Source organism: Pteronotus mesoamericanus, unplaced genomic scaffold (assembly GCF_021234165.1).
Source record: "Pteronotus mesoamericanus isolate MK-2021 breed Mesoamerican mustached bat unplaced genomic scaffold, CSHL_Meso_final contig_78, whole genome shotgun sequence".
NCBI lineage: Eukaryota > Metazoa > Chordata > Mammalia > Chiroptera > Mormoopidae > Pteronotus > Pteronotus mesoamericanus.
Genome location: NW_026555258.1, coordinates 6,888,505 through 6,906,854, shown reverse-complemented (window position 1 = coordinate 6,906,854; position 18,350 = coordinate 6,888,505). Strand labels below are relative to the sequence as shown.

At 45.3% G+C, this 18,350-nt stretch overlaps 1 protein-coding gene across 1 annotated transcript in view; it reads left to right on the top strand.

Moving 5' to 3' along the window:
* LOC129079261 (zinc finger and BTB domain-containing protein 34) overlaps nt 1-18,350 on the top strand; it is a 265,100-nt gene that overhangs the window by 64,844 nt on the left and 181,906 nt on the right. The window contains exon 4 of the mRNA XM_054584360.1: nt 9,420-9,470. Coding sequence (XP_054440335.1) covers nt 9,420-9,470 — 51 coding nt within the window. The remainder of the gene's footprint in view (nt 1-9,419; nt 9,471-18,350) is intronic.

The window sequence follows — 18,350 nt, the reverse complement described above, 5'->3', positions numbered from 1 at the left end:
ACAGTGCGTCTCTCATAGCAGGTGCTCCGTAAATCCAGGTCGACTGAGAGAATTCAGTCGTTGGGACGGCCCGATGAGGCAGATGATAGCTCCCGATTTTCTAATGAAGAAACTAAGAGTCTAGGAGACTTAATTTTTTTTGCCCTGGTCTGGTGTGGGCAGAAAGTCTGAAACCTTCATCTGCTCATTATTTACTCAATGCTGGATGGCAACACAAAGACGGCCCCTGTTTTTGAACTATGTCTAGGTCTTATGCTAAATGTTTTACATGCATTTTCTAATTTACTTTTCACAAGAGCCATATAAATTCGGTGTGTTCATTCTTCTCAGTATACTAATGAGCAAGTCAATTCTTAGGAAAGGTACCTCTTTACACAGTAAGCGGCACTATCTATCTGGGATTTAAAACCAGGGCTGTCTGACATTCTAGACCAGCACCATCTGAGATATCTATAATCTGAGCCACATGTGTGATTTTAAAGTTTCTAGTAGTCACATTAAAAAAGAGGTGAAATTACTTTTAAAAATACACTTTATTTAACTCAGTATATTTAAAATATTATCATTTCAACATGTAAGCAACATAAAATTTTTGAAATACTTTGTGTTCTTTTTTCAAAGTAAGTCTTCCAAACTCAATGTGTATTTTAAACTTAAAGTGCTAGGGACATTTCAAATAGCCACATGTGGCTAGTGGCCACCATATTGAGTCATAGAGCTGTGTTGCCTGTCCTTTAGATGACTCCATGGACCTTGTTGGCTGATGGCTCAGCTTCTATATTTTATTTGCTTTTGTTTGCTTGTTGCACTTTTGAGTTGTATTTTTTAGCTTCACAAAAGGAATGAAGCAATAGTGAGGTTTAAAATCCCTTTACAGCTCTTCATTGTGAGGAATGGCAGAGAATCAGGCTGCACGTAGAACAACAGTGCCCAGCAGGATCCTTGATGAGACTCTGGGCCTCATTTTCTAGTCTGAGTCCTAGAGTGATGCTTGGCCTTTCCCTGGCCGATTTTCTGAGGCTGGAGGACCGCAGGGAGGATGGTGAATACTTTGAGGGTGCAGTGCTAACACTTTGGCTGCCCCTGCCAGAGCCGCTCCTTCTTTAGCTTAGATGTGAAGCCAGGTCGTCTGGAGTCTTTGGTCTCTGGGGAAGCATAGGCGTTGCCAGGCATTGAAATTGAACCAGGCCACCTGGTATTTTAGTTTCATATCTAATAATATGAAAGAAAGAAAAAAGCGAGATACAGAAGTCCATTAAAAATCACTTAAGTGATTTTGGGAAGATGGTGGTGACAAGAGCAAGTGTTTTATTCTTTCTCAGTCCCCACATAGCAAACTCTGAAACCTGTTAATAGGATGTACAATAAAGCTAGGTGAAAAGTTATCCCTGTCAAACCCAAACACAGGTGGCCGGGGATACAGTACCAGCAAACCCTGCAGAGTGTCAGCATCTGTATAGGAGAAAGCAGAAGTAAGCAAGGGGCCTTTTGGCAAACTTGAGAATAGGAGAACTCCAAAATTTTCAACAGAAATTCACTGGGAAGTTTGGCAGGTTAATGTGAGAACAGCAAACTGAAATTAAGAAGGATTTTTAGCACTGAAGTAATTGATGGGTGGAAGAGGTCTGTGGACTGGCCCTTATACTCTCTTGAAACCAACTCTCTAGGGCTCACTTCCAGGACAAGTCTCCATGCCAAAGAGAAATTCAGTATGGGAATGGAGTCAAAATGATCAGGATAGGGGAAGTTATGGTTAAGGGAAAAGAAATTAAATAAATAAAGAGAGAGAGAGTGTGTGTGTGAGTGTGTGTGAGAGAGAGAGAGACAGAGAGACAGAGAGAGAGACAGAGAGACAGAGACAGAGAGTGCACATGTGCTCAAACAGCAACTACATGTTTTTGAACACTACATGAAGGCAACCAAAAGGAGAGCTATATGAATTTAGAAGAGCTATCCTGAACCATGTTTTTCTCTAAAAAGTTCAGGAAAACTAATCTTACATAAAAATAAAAAAGGGGAAATTATTTTTGTCAAATCTTTAAGTTATTATTTGAAAAAAGAGTAAGGAGAGGATCTCTATAGCTAATGAAAAAATGGCAGAAATACATGCCACAAAACAAATGAACACTAATTCTCTATATCAAAATAAACTCAGAGACATTAAGATTATGCTATAAGCTTTAAACAACATAAGAAATAAGAAACATTTCAGGAATGAGGTGACTGAACCTAGGAAAAAAGTGAATATAAAAAAATGATTTTTGAAATGAAAGTTGAATGAGAACACAAAAATAGATAAATATAACATAAAATGACTTAAGGCAGGAAAATTATTAATATCAAAATAAATGAAGAAAGAGATAATAAGACAAAACGTGGCAAATATTGATGATAGGCAAAGAAGATCCAACATACCAATAATAGAAATAGCTGAAAGGGGAGAATAAGAAGACTGTGGAACCAAACAGGTACTTAAACTGTAATTTAAAAAAACTTTCACAAAATAAAAGATTCAAAATTATTGTTTTTTTATTTATTTTATTATTTTTTTCAAGTACATTTGTCTCAAATAAAAAAAAATTAAAAAAAAGATTTAAAAAAAGATTCAAAATTATTGAAAGAACACATGATAAAGCTGACAGTGTTAGCCCAGAATGGTCAATACCATAGACATATTCTTGGTAAACTACTGGATTTTAAAGGAAAAGAAAATCCTTTGGGCACCTAGACAAAAATAGCAAGTGGCTTTTAAGAGAAATAACATTAGAGTACCATTAGTCTTTTTGACAGAAACACTTTTTGCCAAAACAAAGTAAAATAACAAATAAATCACGGAAAGAAAAAAAAATGTGAGCCAAAGATGTTATACCAGCAAAACCTTCAGGTATAAAGGACACTGATAAACCATTATGAACATGCAAGGCCTCAGAGAATATTGCTCCTGTGAGCCCTTCCTGAGGAGTCTGCTAGAGAACAAGCTTCAGACAATGAAAATGGTTAGAGAAACATCACTCTAAAGACTGGCGGAGAGCAATAAACATTCATTTACTATAAAGTTAAGACTAAAGAATTGAAAGGGAGAAGGTATATAATGGCTGTATGCCTATATAATAGACATCATATGACTATTATAGTTAGTATAAGTTATAAAAATGGAGGAGAATGGAGAGAACAAATGCAAAATTTCATAAATTTTGTCAGTAATTATACTGATGATTAGTATTGTTATACTGATAGCATTAGTATTGTTATTCTGAGACCACTGTATATATAAAATAGGATGAAGTAAATTAATAATTATGGGATACTGTAATCCTATATACCTCATGTCCTTGAGACCGAGATTTTTGATATGGAAGAGACGAGATACAGATGTAATACAAAAGAAGTAAGTTAGGAGGAAAAAAATGTTCTCAATTTGAATTTGAAATATCACTATGAATTCCAGATTGTGGTCTTGCAATATTAGTCAGTGAAAGACTCCATGGCTTCCCAGAGAACTGGTTGATTCCAAGTCTGGGGCAGGAAATGTTCAAAATAACCTTCTTTGTCTTTCCAGGACCAGGGAGGAAGCTCTCAAGGACTGCTAGGGTCACGTCAGAAAGACTCAGGAGCTGGCTAGAGGAAACTTCAACGGCCCGATGATGGGACAATATGAGCTTGAAAAGGATAATAATTGCAGTTGATTGAAACCCATGAAACAATAGGTCATCAACAGACGATGATAGGGAGCAAATTTATTTTCTTAGAAAGTGAGAAATATACAGATAGAATCCAGTATTTGTCCTGCCTTTTACTTTTCAACTATACTGGGTAACCAAATAGTAGAAGAGAGAGAACTTCTCTCTATGAATTTATTTCAGTTAATAAATGGGAAAGAAATGATAGAATTAGAATATCATCATTTTATGACTTCAGTGTATGAAGAGATCTAAGCATTGAACATCAACAGCCACTAACATCACAAGAGGAGAGGAATTATGTACCTCCCAATGAAACAATACAACACCACTCCTAGTCCTGCCAAGGGATCAAACCTGTGTCTGATAAGTCTCTGGTCCCAGCTGCCAACTTGCTGGAAATACCAAGGACAGAGGAATACATTGACCCGCACCGTAAGTGTGGAGAACTGTGTAGGTCAAATGGCTTGGACCCTTCAGCAGATTGCATTGTAAAGAACAAAAAGATGAAGAAAATACCTGTAGATTAAAAGAAACTTAAAAATATGCATGAAATTTTTTAAAAAGGCAAGATGACTTGTTTACACACTTAGTTGATAACATTTTAAAGAAATTTGAGGAAAGTCAGGAAAGCGGTTACTTTTGACAGGAGGAAGGGACTTGTGATTGGCACTGGGCACATGGAGGAATTCTGAGGTGACCTTTTTTTACATTGTGGTAAATGAGATGTAACGTGAAATTTACCATCCTAACTATATATTTTTAAATCCTGTCCTGGCTGGTGTGGTTCACTGGATTGTGTGCCGGCCTGTGCACCAAATGGTCACCAGTTCGATTTCCAGTCAGGACACATGCCTGGGTTGTGGGCCAGGTCCCCAGTTGGGGGCGTGCGAGAGACAACCACACATTGACATTTCTCTCCCTCCTTTTCTCTAAAAATAAATAAATAAAATCTTAAATCCTTATCCAAGGATATGTTTATTGATTTGAGAGACAGAGAGAGAGAGAGATATCAATGCGAGAGACAAACATGGATTGGTTGCCTCCCATATGCACCCTGACCAGGGATCATACTTGGGACTTAGGTATGTGCCCTGACCGGGAATCAAACACGTAACCTTTTGGTGTATGAGACGATGCTCCAACCAACTGAGCCATCTGGCCTGGTTTACCATCTTAATTACTTTTAAGTGTACATTCACATTATTGTGCAACCAATCTCTAGAACTGTGTTTATTCATCTTGCAAACCCAAAACTCCATACCCATTAAACAACTCCATTCTCCACTACCCTCAACATCATTCCACTTTTTGTCTCTATGAATTTAACTACTCTGGGTCCCTCACATAAGTAGAATCACACAGTACTTTTCTTTTTGTGACTGGCCGATTTCACTTAGCTCAGTGTCCTTGAGGTTCATTCATCTTGGGACAGGTGTCAGAATTTCCTTCCTTTTTAAGACTGATACTCCATTGTACAGGTATACCACACTTTTTTTTTGTTCAGTCATCTATTGATTGGGGTGGCTATTTCTGGACTTGGGTGGTGGTTACAAAGTGTTTATATATAATACTATAGCAAGTCATCAAGCCATGCCTTTGTTTAATGTGGTTTTCAGTAAATATGTGTTACTTCATAATAAAAAGGTTCTCATTTTTTTACTGGGGGTGCTCTACAAATACATCTTGGTCACTTTATTCCCCAGTGGCTAAAAGCAGAGCAAAAACATTGTTGGAACCTGTCTTCAACATCAGTTGATCATGGACGCCTTTTAGGTCAACATGCACAGACCTAATTCTCTGTTTTTAATAGCCTCATGATATTCCGGAGTCTGGATGTACCATGATTGCTTTTTTCAACAAGTGCCTTTTGATGGCCTTTTAGATTGTTTCCAGGTTTTTGCTACTAAAAATAATGGTGCAATAAACATCTATATTTATATTTGTATTTAAATGTAGATCTCTATATAAAATCTCCTATACTAGTGCTTTTCATTCTGTAGGTAGGGATTATTGTGTCAACGGTATGCTCATTTCACTTTTAGGAGATAATATCTAAATGCAGTGAATGATCCTGGATCAAACCAAAATTGCTATAAAAAACAGTATTGAGAAAATTAGCAAATTTTGAATGTGAACTGTATATTAGATAATACTGTTGTACTAATGATAAATTTCTTGACTGTAATAAGTTTCACATTATGTAAGATGGTCATCTTGTTCTTGGGAAATAACATGTAAAGGATTTAGGGGTGAAGAGTCATAATATTTGCATTTTACACTCAAATGGTTCAGGAAAATGTGCATGTATAATTATACACCTAGACATAAAGCAAATGAGGGAACATAATAATTAGTGAAGCTAGGTGAAAGGTTATAAGAGTTCATCATATTATTCTGGCAACTTTTTTGTAAGTTTGACATTTAAAAAAAAAAAGTTAAAAACTTTTCTGAGTTCTTGCCAGATTACTTTCCAAAAAGAACAAACAAAGCAGCTCATAGTCCCATCAGTCATGATGGCACTGATGGGTGACAGATAGTATCTTCCTGTTTAATTTGCATTTGCTTGACTCCAGTTCTAAAATTGCCAGACACAGGCTTCCTGTGGCTCTGGGAGTAGAAGCAGGAATGTGTCTTTGGAGCTGGTTACTTTTTGTTCTGCGAGCCCTCCTGGTCCTGCACTGGCAAAGTGATCTCAATGCACATTTAAAGAGATCTTTTATGATAAGGCTTGCCACTGATTTGCCAGCAGCATTTTGTTGTTGTTAGTTTATTTGGGGGCTGGGGAGGCCTTGAATTAAAGTTTTAGTTGGGAAGGAGGACTCGGGGCCCCTGTTGGAGAGGAGATACACAGTATTTAACACGTGCAAAACATTTTTTTTTTTATTTTTGGCTAAGCTTTCATTTCTCCACGTAATACCACCTTTTTCGCTAAGGCCACAAGTGGCCTTATAGGTCTCTCCATTCTGAAGGATTCATATCTACAGAAATGTTTTGAGATATGTGGAGTTTGGGCATTTCCCAAAGAGGCTGGATTTTTAGGAGGAAGGAGGAGATGGGAGAAGGGGTCAGGATTAAACAGAACATTGCCAAGTGACTAGCTTAATTGGACATCCTGTGTTGAGGCTTTATTTCCAAAAATAAGGAGAAGCCATTAAGATGCTCATTCATGACTGTTCTCATCAACCCAGGCTTGCGCCCCCCAGTACCTCGGGGGTGCTGCTTGGAAATGGGAGAGTCTCATTGCCTGTGTTTCTGGGGAGGCTGCGCATGCCCCAGTGGATGCCCTTTCTCTCCAGGAAGCCAGGGCCTCTCCCTAGGGAGGCCTGAGAGCTGGCTGTGGCAAGGGACAGGACCTGACCTCCCCCTTCAAGCTCCTACCCCTACCCACCCCTCCCTTTTGGGTAAAACTGCCCGCCTTGGGGTTCTCTGACTTCCCGGGAAGGACTGCTCACTGGCAACCTTTTTTCACAGGTGTTTGGCTTTATAGCAAAATGCAATGAAATTTGTAATTGGAATGTTTTACCTATGTGTTGATATATCCTTGCTCTGGACACTGCGTCTTTTTTTGGTTGGAATTGAGAGGATATAAATGGAATCTTCTGAAAACCCTCAGATTGTGTGTTTGGGACCAGCCAGTCTATTTTAAGCCTGGTGACCTCTGCTGATCTTGTTTGTTTAGAATAAAACACTTGAACACATTTTCTCATTTAGCGAGGATCGGCTAGCAGGGATCATTTCTCACAGTTAGCAGGGATCAGAATTTTCAAAACTTGGGCCCTCCAAAAAATATATGAAACATAAAGTCACTATTTTAGTAAATCACTTGGAAGTTCAGTAGCAAACCCTAGAATGGACAGCAGGACGGAAAGGAAGTTTTCTCATTTTCACATTAGCAGGCTTTTGGTTCTTTTCCTAAATGACATTGCAAACATCCTGCCGGCTCTCCTGGACAGGGAGTTACCTCGAGCTGCGGGAGAGATTTCCAAGGCGTTCTGAGCACTCGGTCCCAATCTGTTTTCACAAGGCCTTTCTGTTCCCTACGATGGCAGAATTAATCCAAATGTCAGAGCACTTGGCCAGCAATCTCCACGGGTCTGGCAGGAGAAATGCCAGTCTGTTTGCACTGTCTCGGCCAGACACACAGGCATGTGGGCCTCTGGGCTTAGTAGTCGCTGGACACTCAGGTTATGAGGGCCAGGTCCACGTGTGCTGATGTCCAGGGCCCCCTTGCCACTGGTGGCTGGACCCTGAGGTAGAAGAGGACAGATTCCCAAGTGCTTCTTTCCCATGCTGTCTGCTGTCTTTGCTGAGTTTCCATTAGTGGCAGCGTTTCACCTCGGTGCCCAGCAGCAGCATTTCACCTCAGTGCCCACGAAGAGCACAGCCTTCTAGGGGAGATGGAGAGGCTCTCCTCAAAGCTGCCTGCTTATTCCCTCCCCTGCTCAGAGACGTCCCCCCCTGTACCATACACATAGATTCTCTCTCCACACACACACACCGGGACCCATACCCACCCCCAGCACACATGTACATAGAGAGCATTTGTCAGGTGCCAAGTGTTCTGCACCTTTTGTCTTGAATTTTCACAAAGATCCTATAAGACAGAGATTATTGTTACTGTTTTCTAGATGTGGCACCTGAGACTGGGACGGGTGTAAGGTGTCAAATAGAATAGTGCTGTTGAGCGATGGTGTCCAGACACGTACGCAAGCCCAGTTGTTCCCAGAGGCCATGTTTGTTCCTCGGTGTCACATCCTCCCACATGACCTGCGTTTGGTGGACAGGGTGTTTTCTTGCATTAGGAGGCACCCAAAGGCCATCAGCTCTCATTTCCCTAGGCTGTCACAGAGGCATCTGTTACCTGACACTTGGCGTCCCACGTGACATATGGAGATAGGTCGTGGGAAGTCAGCTCAGGCCATGCCTTGGCCTGAACAATTGTCGGCAATGATGCCCCTCTCACTGTTGCTCAGTGAGCTTCTAACGATAGGAACAGCCTTTTAACCAGATGTGTGTTTTCTGTACTGACAACATTAGTGCTTCTCAAGTGACTTGTGGTGGAGGATCAATTTTTTTTTTCATTTCCAATCTATAGAAAACTAACACTTTAAACAATAAAGCAAGAGCATTGTGGCAAATTGCTGTAAAATTTTCCAAATGCTTGCTCTTGAATTCTGTAGTTATCTCATATACTGTGGGCTCTGGAATTTGTGGTCCAACACTGGTCTGCAGAAGCATCTTGAATGTTGCGCTACCATATAATTTTGAAGAGGTTTAGACTTCAGAAGAAATGGACAATTTATGTAAGCCACAATTTTTAAAAGATTAAATTTAGAGTAACAGTGTCTCTGTTTAGCATTCTAATTTGTAATATTGCTAACTTTTTAAAATTACAAAAATAATTCATGCTTGAAAAGAACTGAAATTGTACAAAAATATCCAAACTGAAAAATGTTCCCCTTCTTCTCAGTCCCACACTCCAAACTACTGTTACCAATTCTTAAGTTGGACGTTTGTCTTACATCCAAGAAAGAGGGGTGTGGGTCAGGATTTATGATGAGGGAAGGGATGGGAGAGGCATTTTAGAAATTTGCCTGTTTTTTACTCTATTCTGTCTTGATTTTTATTCAAGAGGTTAAGTATAACTTTTAAAAATGAGTTATTACTCTGTATAGGTTCGAAATAACACAACAGGTAACCTTTGTGTTTTCTAACACCTCTTCTCTTTTGTTGCAGAGCCAGATCACATTAATGGACATCCCCGTGTTTAAAGCCATCCAGCCGGAGGTCTGTACCTTGTCCTTTATACTGTTCCCACAGCCACAGTAGAGTGACTCAGTTTTTCTCTTGAAGTCTCTCTAAATCGATGGAACTGATTTAAGCCCCATTAAAGAGAGTGTCCAGAAACATTCCATTCTTTAAGAAAAAAAAAAAGATTTAATTAATTTATTTTTAGAGTGAGGTGAGGGAGGGAGAAAGAGAGGGAGAGAAATATCAATGTTTGTGTGAGCTATATCAATTGGTTGCCTCTCCCATGCCCCGAGCTGGGAACCTGGCCTGCAACCCAGGCAGATGACTTGATTGGGAATTGAACCAGTGACCTTTGGGTTCGCAGGCCAGCATTCAGTCCACTGAGCCACACCAGCCAGGGCCAGAAACTTTCCATTCTTGGTCGTGCTCATTCTTTGAGCCAGGTGTTCGGATTCACCAGCGAGTGTCACCACATCTGGTCCACTCTGGCAGAGATGTGGCCTTTGGTGCCCACAGCCTCCATGCCTGAGTCAGGTCTTGCCACACTGATTACTTGTCCCAGGCTCCTCCTCCTGAAAACAGTCACTGTCAAGAAGGGGATGTGAGGGAACGTTTCTTTTTTTTTTTTAGAGAACTTTCTTTTTGTTGATCCCAAATTCTGGTGGTTGCCTTGAATCTGATTTTGAAACAAGGTGCTACAGCAAAACACATACATATTTGCATTAAATTGTAATGTACATTTGTAGAAACAACATAGTCAATAAAGAAGAAAAAGTTGATTTAAAAAAAATTCTTGGAAATGCTTAGCAGTTGATAAGGAGGCTTTATAGTTATTTCAGTCAGGGTTCTTTTTTTTTTTTTTTTATTAGCAAGTAGTAGAAATGCATTTCAAAGTAGCTGTGAGAGGCAGAAGAGGAATTTATTACGGGGGTAAAGGGGACATTAAACAGAATACACGGACACGGAGTTCAGGCAGCCTGGAGAGCCAACCAGGATACGAGCCGTCTCTGAGTCTTGCCTCTGCTCTTCCCTCTCCCTCTCTCTTCTGCCTTTTCTCCTATCTGCCCACGTGGCTTCACATGGCTTCCCCACAGGGCACACATTCACGGGATCCTCATTTAAGCCACCTTCTAGACTGAGACCAGCACCCCTCAGTCCAGCCCAGCTCAGCCACGTGTCCAGTGCGGGCTCCGTGACTGAGATCAGGAGTGCGTGGCCAGGACGAGTAAGCACAGCTGGGGGGCCCAGCCTTGTGAGGGGGTGCAGATTTCAGAGGGGAGGGGTTGTAGAGATATGTCAGACGGTGTCTGCTGTGAATTCCAGAACACTCTGAACATGCCCTTCCTACAGTAATGGTATCTGTTAAGACTGAGAAAAAACATTTTAATACAAAATCAAACAAAGGACCCAGGCCTTCAGGGAGCTGGCATCTAACCTATGCAGAGGTGTCCAACCTTTTGGCGTTTCTGGGCCACGCTGGAAGAAGAAGAATTGTCTTGGGCCACACATTAAATATATTGTGACACAAAATCACAAAAAAATCTCATAATATTTTAATTAAATTTATGATTTTGTGCTGGGCCACATTCATCTTGAGCTGCATGAGGCCCGTGGACTGCCCATTGGACACCCCTGATAGAGATTAGGAGGAAACTGGTATTGTTAGCTGTGATCAGCATTTATGTGAAGACATGGCAGTGATTTGTATCATTTGTGTGTGCGCATGTGTGCACGCATGTTGTGTTCCATCAGGTTTGGGGAGCAGACCTATGTTTGCTTGTTTGAACTGGCTGACTCCCAGTCTTTTTCTGTTTTATCTAATGTGGAATTACCTATTCTTTCTAATTAAAAATACTGAAACAACTCAATACCTCTTGGAGCCTTTTGGGGGAGTAGTCGTTTGACGGTTACCTTAGTTCTCAGTTGAAGCTATTTCCAATCCTGTCCTCTGCTTAGCTTTGATCTGGAGCGGTTTAGATGTTTGGATCTTTATTCTTTGTCCCAGGCACTGAGGAGGGCAGCCCAGCTTGCTGTGAGCCCTGCACCCTGGAGCTGCGTGTGCCCAGGGAGGATGGGGTCGCCGCTCAGGCTGGCTGCGGGAGGGAAGAGGCACCGGTGGGGGCAGACCGAGGCTGTCCCCCGGGGCACTGCGTTTGGAAGGCACCTCATCCAAGGCATATCTGGTTTCAAGTTGTGACAAGACATTAAAGTGAGATGTTTTTCTTTCAAGATTTATTAGCTTGGAGCAGTGATTCTCCACTGTGGCTGCACATCAGAATCACACGGGCAACCTCTGAATCCCAGGGCCCGGGCCCCACCTGGGCCACTGAGTCTGCATCTCTGGGTCGGGGTCCAGAACCCAGTCACCCCAGTGTGTAAAAGCTCACCAGGTGATCCTGGTGCAGAGTGGAGGTTAAGAACTAATTGCTACTAATTGCTCTGAGGTATCTGGAGAAACCCCAGACTTGAATGTGCTTGGATCCATGATATAGTAGCTAAAAATGGAAGCATTTGTTCCGCATTGTCATTGTCAACATTGTGGTTAAAAGGAGAACCCTGGGAGCCACCCCAGCTTTTTTGCTGTTTTTATTTTTGTTAGCAGCCTGAAAACTAGAATTTTTCCCCTTGAAGATGCCTGCCACATTGTGGCTGGACCACCTGAGAGTTGGAAGGACATGAATAGGGGACAATTTTAAGTTTGTTGTCGGCAAGACTTTCAGGAAGCAGAGGCCAGCATCTGAGAGCAAGAGGGGCCCTGTGAGCGACCTGGGCCCCCGGTGGATGAGGGAGCCTGCGGCCCGGTGCCTTTCTGCCCTGGCTGTGCACCAGAACCAGCTGGGCGTTCCTGTTAACAAGTACGGATGCCTGGGCTCCGTCCTTGGAGATTCTGATTCCTGCGTAAGAGTGGGCTGGGAACCTGCTTTTCAATCCGTTGTAGTCAGTATTCCTTTTGATGCCCGAATTGTCCTGTCTTTAACCAATGGAGCCCTTTCATGTCATCTCCTGTATCAACATGATCCTGTTGATTTTTTATAACTTCCTTGCTCTTTGGTACAACAAGAGATACCAGTGTGCTGTTGTATATTTCCTACGGAAGACCTGGATTCAGGCATTCATTCCTTCAGGGGTGTTGGTTTTTTTTTTTTAGTGGAGAATGATGTTTAGAAACCACAATCTGGGTGAAAAGATATTCATTGCTACTGGGTTGCTAGGTCTTTTCAGTGGACTGGGCTAGGAAATGTTTATTTTTTGAAAGGAGAACTCATGCGACTAGGGCGGGTGGTGTTAGTTCTTCACAACTTCCCTCCTCATCCTTTTCATAACTTCCCTGTGGGTGGTGTATATGTCTTCCTTGCATAGGCTTTGGGCTTGGCCCTGTGACTTAGGCACAAGTGGTAGGGTACAGGGGGTGAGCTGAGGTGGAAAGAGGCACGACAAGCTTCTGCCCGTCCCCTTGGAATCCCCACCCTCCGTGGTGTGCCGGCAGCTCTCGCTCGTTTAGCCCGAATCCCAGACCCAAAGCCTGCATTCCCGCCCAGCCGGGCCGGCCCCAGGGCACGCAGCAGAGGCCAGCTGAACCGCACTCACTCGACAGGCCTGCGAGTGTGGAATAAATGTTGTTGCTGTAAGCCTCTGAGATTTGAGGGCTGGGTGTTATACCACGTTATCTTGTAGCAACACGACCAATACAATGTTGATCTTTCCATTCCCAGTCTAACATAACAGGGTTGTTAACTTCCCTCAATTTTCATGATGTTTTTGACATTGACAATTTTGGTTCCTAACAACATTAAATAATTACTTTTTGCATTATCTCATCATATATGAAAATAGTTTTAAAATAACAATATCAGTGTTACTATTATTCAGCAGACTACTGTTAAAGCTTACCATTTCTTTGCAACTCTATTTGTCTTTAGTTCCTCCTCTTCTTATTTTCTCGCCCTTCATTCCTACCACTGACACACCCCGGGGGGCTCCCTCCTTCACTTCCCGGAGGTCCTCTGGAAGCACCAGGGCAGAGAAGGAGGTCAACACCCATTTGGTCCTGGAGATTTGCTTCCTGAGAGACCCCGCCATTATCCCAGTGCCTGGGACATAGTAGATTCTCCGCAAACATTGTTGAGCGGGTGGAGGATGAATGAATGGCTGAGTGCGAGGAGTGCTGTAGCAGGGCACTCGGGCTGTGCTTAGGCACACGGCTGCAGGCGGGGGACCCGTTAAGGGAACAGTATTACCAGGGTGCCTGTTTGCGGTGTAACCACTTTCCCCAAAGCAAGGGCTTTTGCGTGGTGAGCTCAGCCTTTGAAGACTCAAATTTCTAAATGCTGTTGATAACAGGGTAGAGCTGGCTTCTGCTCCTTTCTGCAAGGGAGACTGTGAGAGCATCATCCCAGGGTTTAGAGGAAGCCAGGCAGACGGTGAGTTAAGGATTGGCAGAGAGCAAGGAAAATGGAAGTTAGCAAATATGGAACCAGGACTGCCCTGTTCCCTGGTGACTCTAACAAGTGAAAATTTTTATCAAAAATTGGCGAGTTAACGCAGATACAGCGCTGCAGTATAATAGCTCACAGCTGTGTTTAACTTACAAGCTGTGGCCTAGAACCCGCTCACCACAGCGGGAGATTGGGTTGCCGGGGCTGGGTAGATTCTTCCCGGCCGGGGGCTGGGGGCCGGGGCCGGGGCCGGGGCGAGGGCTGCATTGTAAAGGACGTCCTTTGGAGGGGTCCCAGTGGCAGCAGGCTTGTGAAGGTACGTTTTCAGGGTGGCACTTTGTTTCCACCGGCGTTCCCTACCAATAAATCTGTCTTTGTGCCCAACTCCCAGTCTATGGACTTGAAGGTCCAACAGTTTCTCAGAAGCCAGTTTAAATGTCAGCACTGTTTTTGTCATTAGTTTCAATGTGGAGCAGCATCAAGGGGGAACTGCTGTTCTTAGAATGTGCTGAAAATGAGCCCGGTGTGTGCGTTACTCAGCCCAGGGTGCCAGCCAAGCCGAGCGGCTGGGTCCGCTAACCCTGCACAGTGTGCTTAAGAGTGTGGACTCAACCTGACAAAGCTGGGGTTCGCTTCTGGCGTCACCCTTTGCAGCTCGGGCTTTGGACAAGTTACTGCTCACTCTTTTTATGCTTCAATGACCTTGAGTGTAAAATAGGGGGAGTCATAGTTTTTACCTCGCAATGGCACGTGAGAACTGTGCTCAGTGCCTGCATGCATAAGTTCCCAGTAACCTGTGGCTGTTAGTTCTCACCAGCACACGTTCACATAGGCTCCGTGTGTTATGGCGTGAGGTCAGGCTCAGCAGAATGCTCAGCAGTGCCTGTGTGGGAGGCCAGGGGCCCAGATGGGCGATGCTTTCAGTAGCACCGTGGTTAAGGGCACTGTTCATGGAGCCCTTCAGACCTGAGCTCACGTGCTGGTTGGTCCCCCGGATGGCAGGGAGGCAGAGGGCTGCTGATGACTTGCACCCCGGTGCACTGAGGACCCTGCAGACATTGCACAGGGAGACTCGCCCTGCCTTGGAATTGGGGCATCGGCCTGGAGCCTTGGAGGCTGAAAGGGATTGCATCTTGTGCGTGATTTGGGGAATGGGATGGGAGAGTTGGGATGGGCATTTCAGGCAGAATGGCTCATTGGAAAGGCAGATGATCTATTGAGCAAAACTAAGCACCACCTTTGGTGCTGGTGTCTGGGGAGAAGAAAAGCCAAGCCTGCGTTCTCCTGATTCTGTGCTCCCCGAGGGCATTGCTACTGGGATATTGGCATGTCAAAGGCCTGCCTGAAGTCATTCTCTTCCAACTGGCATTGGGGGCATGCAGGGTCACAGAGGCGCGCGGGTGGGTGTCTAGCGGGCCCGAGTGCGATGCCCACGAGCTGCAGTGAGTAGCAGGTCGAGTCAGGTGGAAAGCCTTTCTGTGTGCCTCTGTCTTCCCCAGTCCTCTTGTCACCTTCGCCTACACTGCTCCCTCTCTGCTGCCAGATTTCCTGGAGGTAGGCTTCACGCCATTGTTCATGCACCAGCCTACCACGCTACCTGCTAGAGAGACAGACAAAGGGGATGTTGGCATGACCCAGTGAAGGGCAGAACATAAACGAACGGTAGACAAGAAGAGTTTGGGGGCTGTAGGGGCATCAGGGACTGGCAGGAGGCAGAGATTTATCTTGTTAGCTTTGGGGATTCCCTGAAGGACTTCAGAAGGGGAGTGGCAGGGCAGATTTGTATCTTAGAGGTTCGTTCTAACCATCTGAGGTGGAACCGACTGGAGTTGGGGAGACTGGAGAGCAGGCTTTGCCGCAGCCCAGAGAGGAGGAGAGGGCCTGGTGCTGTCCTGACTGCGAGGCTGCTATGGGAGCCGAGGCGGGGAGAAGTGGGAGAGAGAGCAGTGGGCTGTGTATTTGGGGAGTAGAAGGAAAAGCAGAGGCCGAGAAGGAGGCAGAGAAAGTGACCCCAGGGAGAGGAGGAGGCCCAGGGAAGTGTCCTGGAGGTCCAGCTGGGTGGTCCGCAATGTTTTGCCTCGGGGAAGGGAGGCCAGAGGGCTGGAGAGGGCCAAGGGCCTGGAAGAGGCAGAAAGGGCTGGGGGACCAAAAGTCAAGCAGCGGACGAAGCAGAGGTTTGATGAGCAGGGCAATGAGAGGGAGGCCGGAGGCCACAGAGGGGGCAGAGGGTCAGAGTTCAGGATCTTGGAGGCGGGGTATTGCTGACTGTGCTTGAAGGGATGACAGCTGTGCCTTTTTGGAGGCTGAAGTGGAGGGGAGGTGAAGGTCTTTCTGGGACGAGGCTGAGGCACTCTGTGACCCAGTGGTGAGAAGCTGCACCGGTCAGTTTAGTGACGTCCCTGGAGATGACAGCAGGATGGAAAAAGGGAAGACCGTGAGCCAGAGCTGCTGGTATAAGGACATCCTCCATCTTTGGTTTGAGAGCTGACGGCCCCGTGGAGGGAGGTGGAGGCACCAGGAGATAGTCTGAAGTTCCCCCGGAAGAAAGCTGTGGGCCAGGACTGGGAGCCTCATGAGGCGAGGGGCCAGAGTGTCACCCGTACCTGCCACTTGGGTTAAGGCACAGGCCAGGTGCTTGGTGTTAGCGCAGGCAGGCACAGGGTGGTCAGGGTGGGTGTGCCACCCTCAGCCCTCCTCCTCACGGTGGCCCTCGAGGGAACCTGGTATTCAAAGGAAGAGGCAGAACCTAGAGTGATGAGGTAGGAGCAACATTAACGGATGTTTTGGGACATTATCTAGATAGAACTCACATCCCCGTGGGCCACTGGCTCTAGAGACAGATTTGGTTGCACCCTTCCCTTCGTCAGAACCTGACCCCGGAACGGTACTTGACCAGCGTCTGCTGGCTGGCAGAAGGGCTGGCCAGCAGGGACGGAGACTCCCCGCCGAAGTACACAGTTTCTTCTGGGCCACATGACATGTTGCAGTTCAGGAAAACACTGCCTGTGGGTTCAGGAACCTGACCCTCTGGCCTTTTGTCTGGATGCTGTTTGCCTGCTCTGAAGAAGCGGGCATTCCAGAAGGCCTAGGTCAGTGTTGGACATTGGACAAACCCTGTGTGTCTTTACCGCTCCTTGGAATCACAGCGTTGGGCCCTGGGAGAAGCGAAGAGCTTTGCCAGCAGGCAGTTATTTGTAAAGAGGAGATCGGTTTCGCTGACATCATGAAAACCCCTCTCTCAGGTCACATGCTGGGCACTTCTCTTAGACCATTTCCCTCCGCCTCCCCAGCCTGGCCTAAGTACTGCCACCTCTCTGGTCCCGTCTCCCCATGGGCAGTCCTGGCCCCCAAATGCCTCTCTGCATCCAGAGACATCTTTCTAAAGCCAGAGTCTGACCGCTTCCCCGTCCTGCCTAGCACCTCTGAGGCTCCCCACTGCTGAGTGCCCAGACTCTGCCCGGCAGGCCAGCAGCAGCCCCCAGGCCTCCAGGGCCCGGCTGCCCGCAGCTGCCTCGGTTCCCTTGCAGCCCAGCCCCTCCCCGCGTGCTGTGCCCTCAGCCTGCAGTGCTCTTCCCTCCCCTCTCACTGCCGACTCCTCGACCCCTCCTGGGGATGGAGTGAGCAGCTCAGAGCTCCAGGGGAGTGCAGGTTCCCCTTGGGTTCCCTCCTGCCCACCACCCACCGCTTCTCCTGGGCAGTGCCTTTCACCGTTGTGCTGAAGTGTCCTGACTTTTAAAATTGGAATAATTTATATCAAGTCTGTTTCCCCACTAGATTATAAACTCCATTTATACAGGGGCTGTGGCAGTACCATTCCCCCATATCCTATGACCCAGTACAGTGCCCAGTGTTACTTGTTCAGTACATTTAGAAGGTAGTAGTAGTAGCAATAGTAGTAGTAGTAATGCTGAATCCTCTTGACTTCTGTGCTGTACTGCTTCCCTTGGTTAAAAAAACTGCCTTAGGTAGTAAGGGCATGGGCTGGGTGCCCTCCAGTTGCGCTAAGGTGTGGGTGGGGTCATGGCTTCTGGCCTAATGCTCCTCAGCACTGCTGTTGGCGCTGGAAGCCTGAGCAGCTGTCTCTTTCATCTGTTATTGCTCTGACCTTGCATTTGTTATTTGCTTCTCATTTCCTAGTAACTGCTGTATCTATTATGACACTTTCTTGTGACAATAGAAGCAAAGTGGAAAAGGGCTTTCTCCAGCTCCATTCGTGATGGAGGCAGAGGCTGGAGTCCCTCCCTGGGCAGAGGCTGGGGAGAGCTGGCTGGGGCAGGAGTTGGTTGGCCTGGGCTGTAGGCATAGACCAGCAGCAGGTTTGATTCACTGAAACCAACTTTTCAACTTCCAGACTCATTTTTACTCCCTTCTTGAGTGTGGATATGACATTAGTTATGGTTAGAAACCAAATTTCCTTTTAAATAAATTAATAACACAAAACAGAACCTTTAGTAAACAGCTCTTTTTATCCATGAGGACC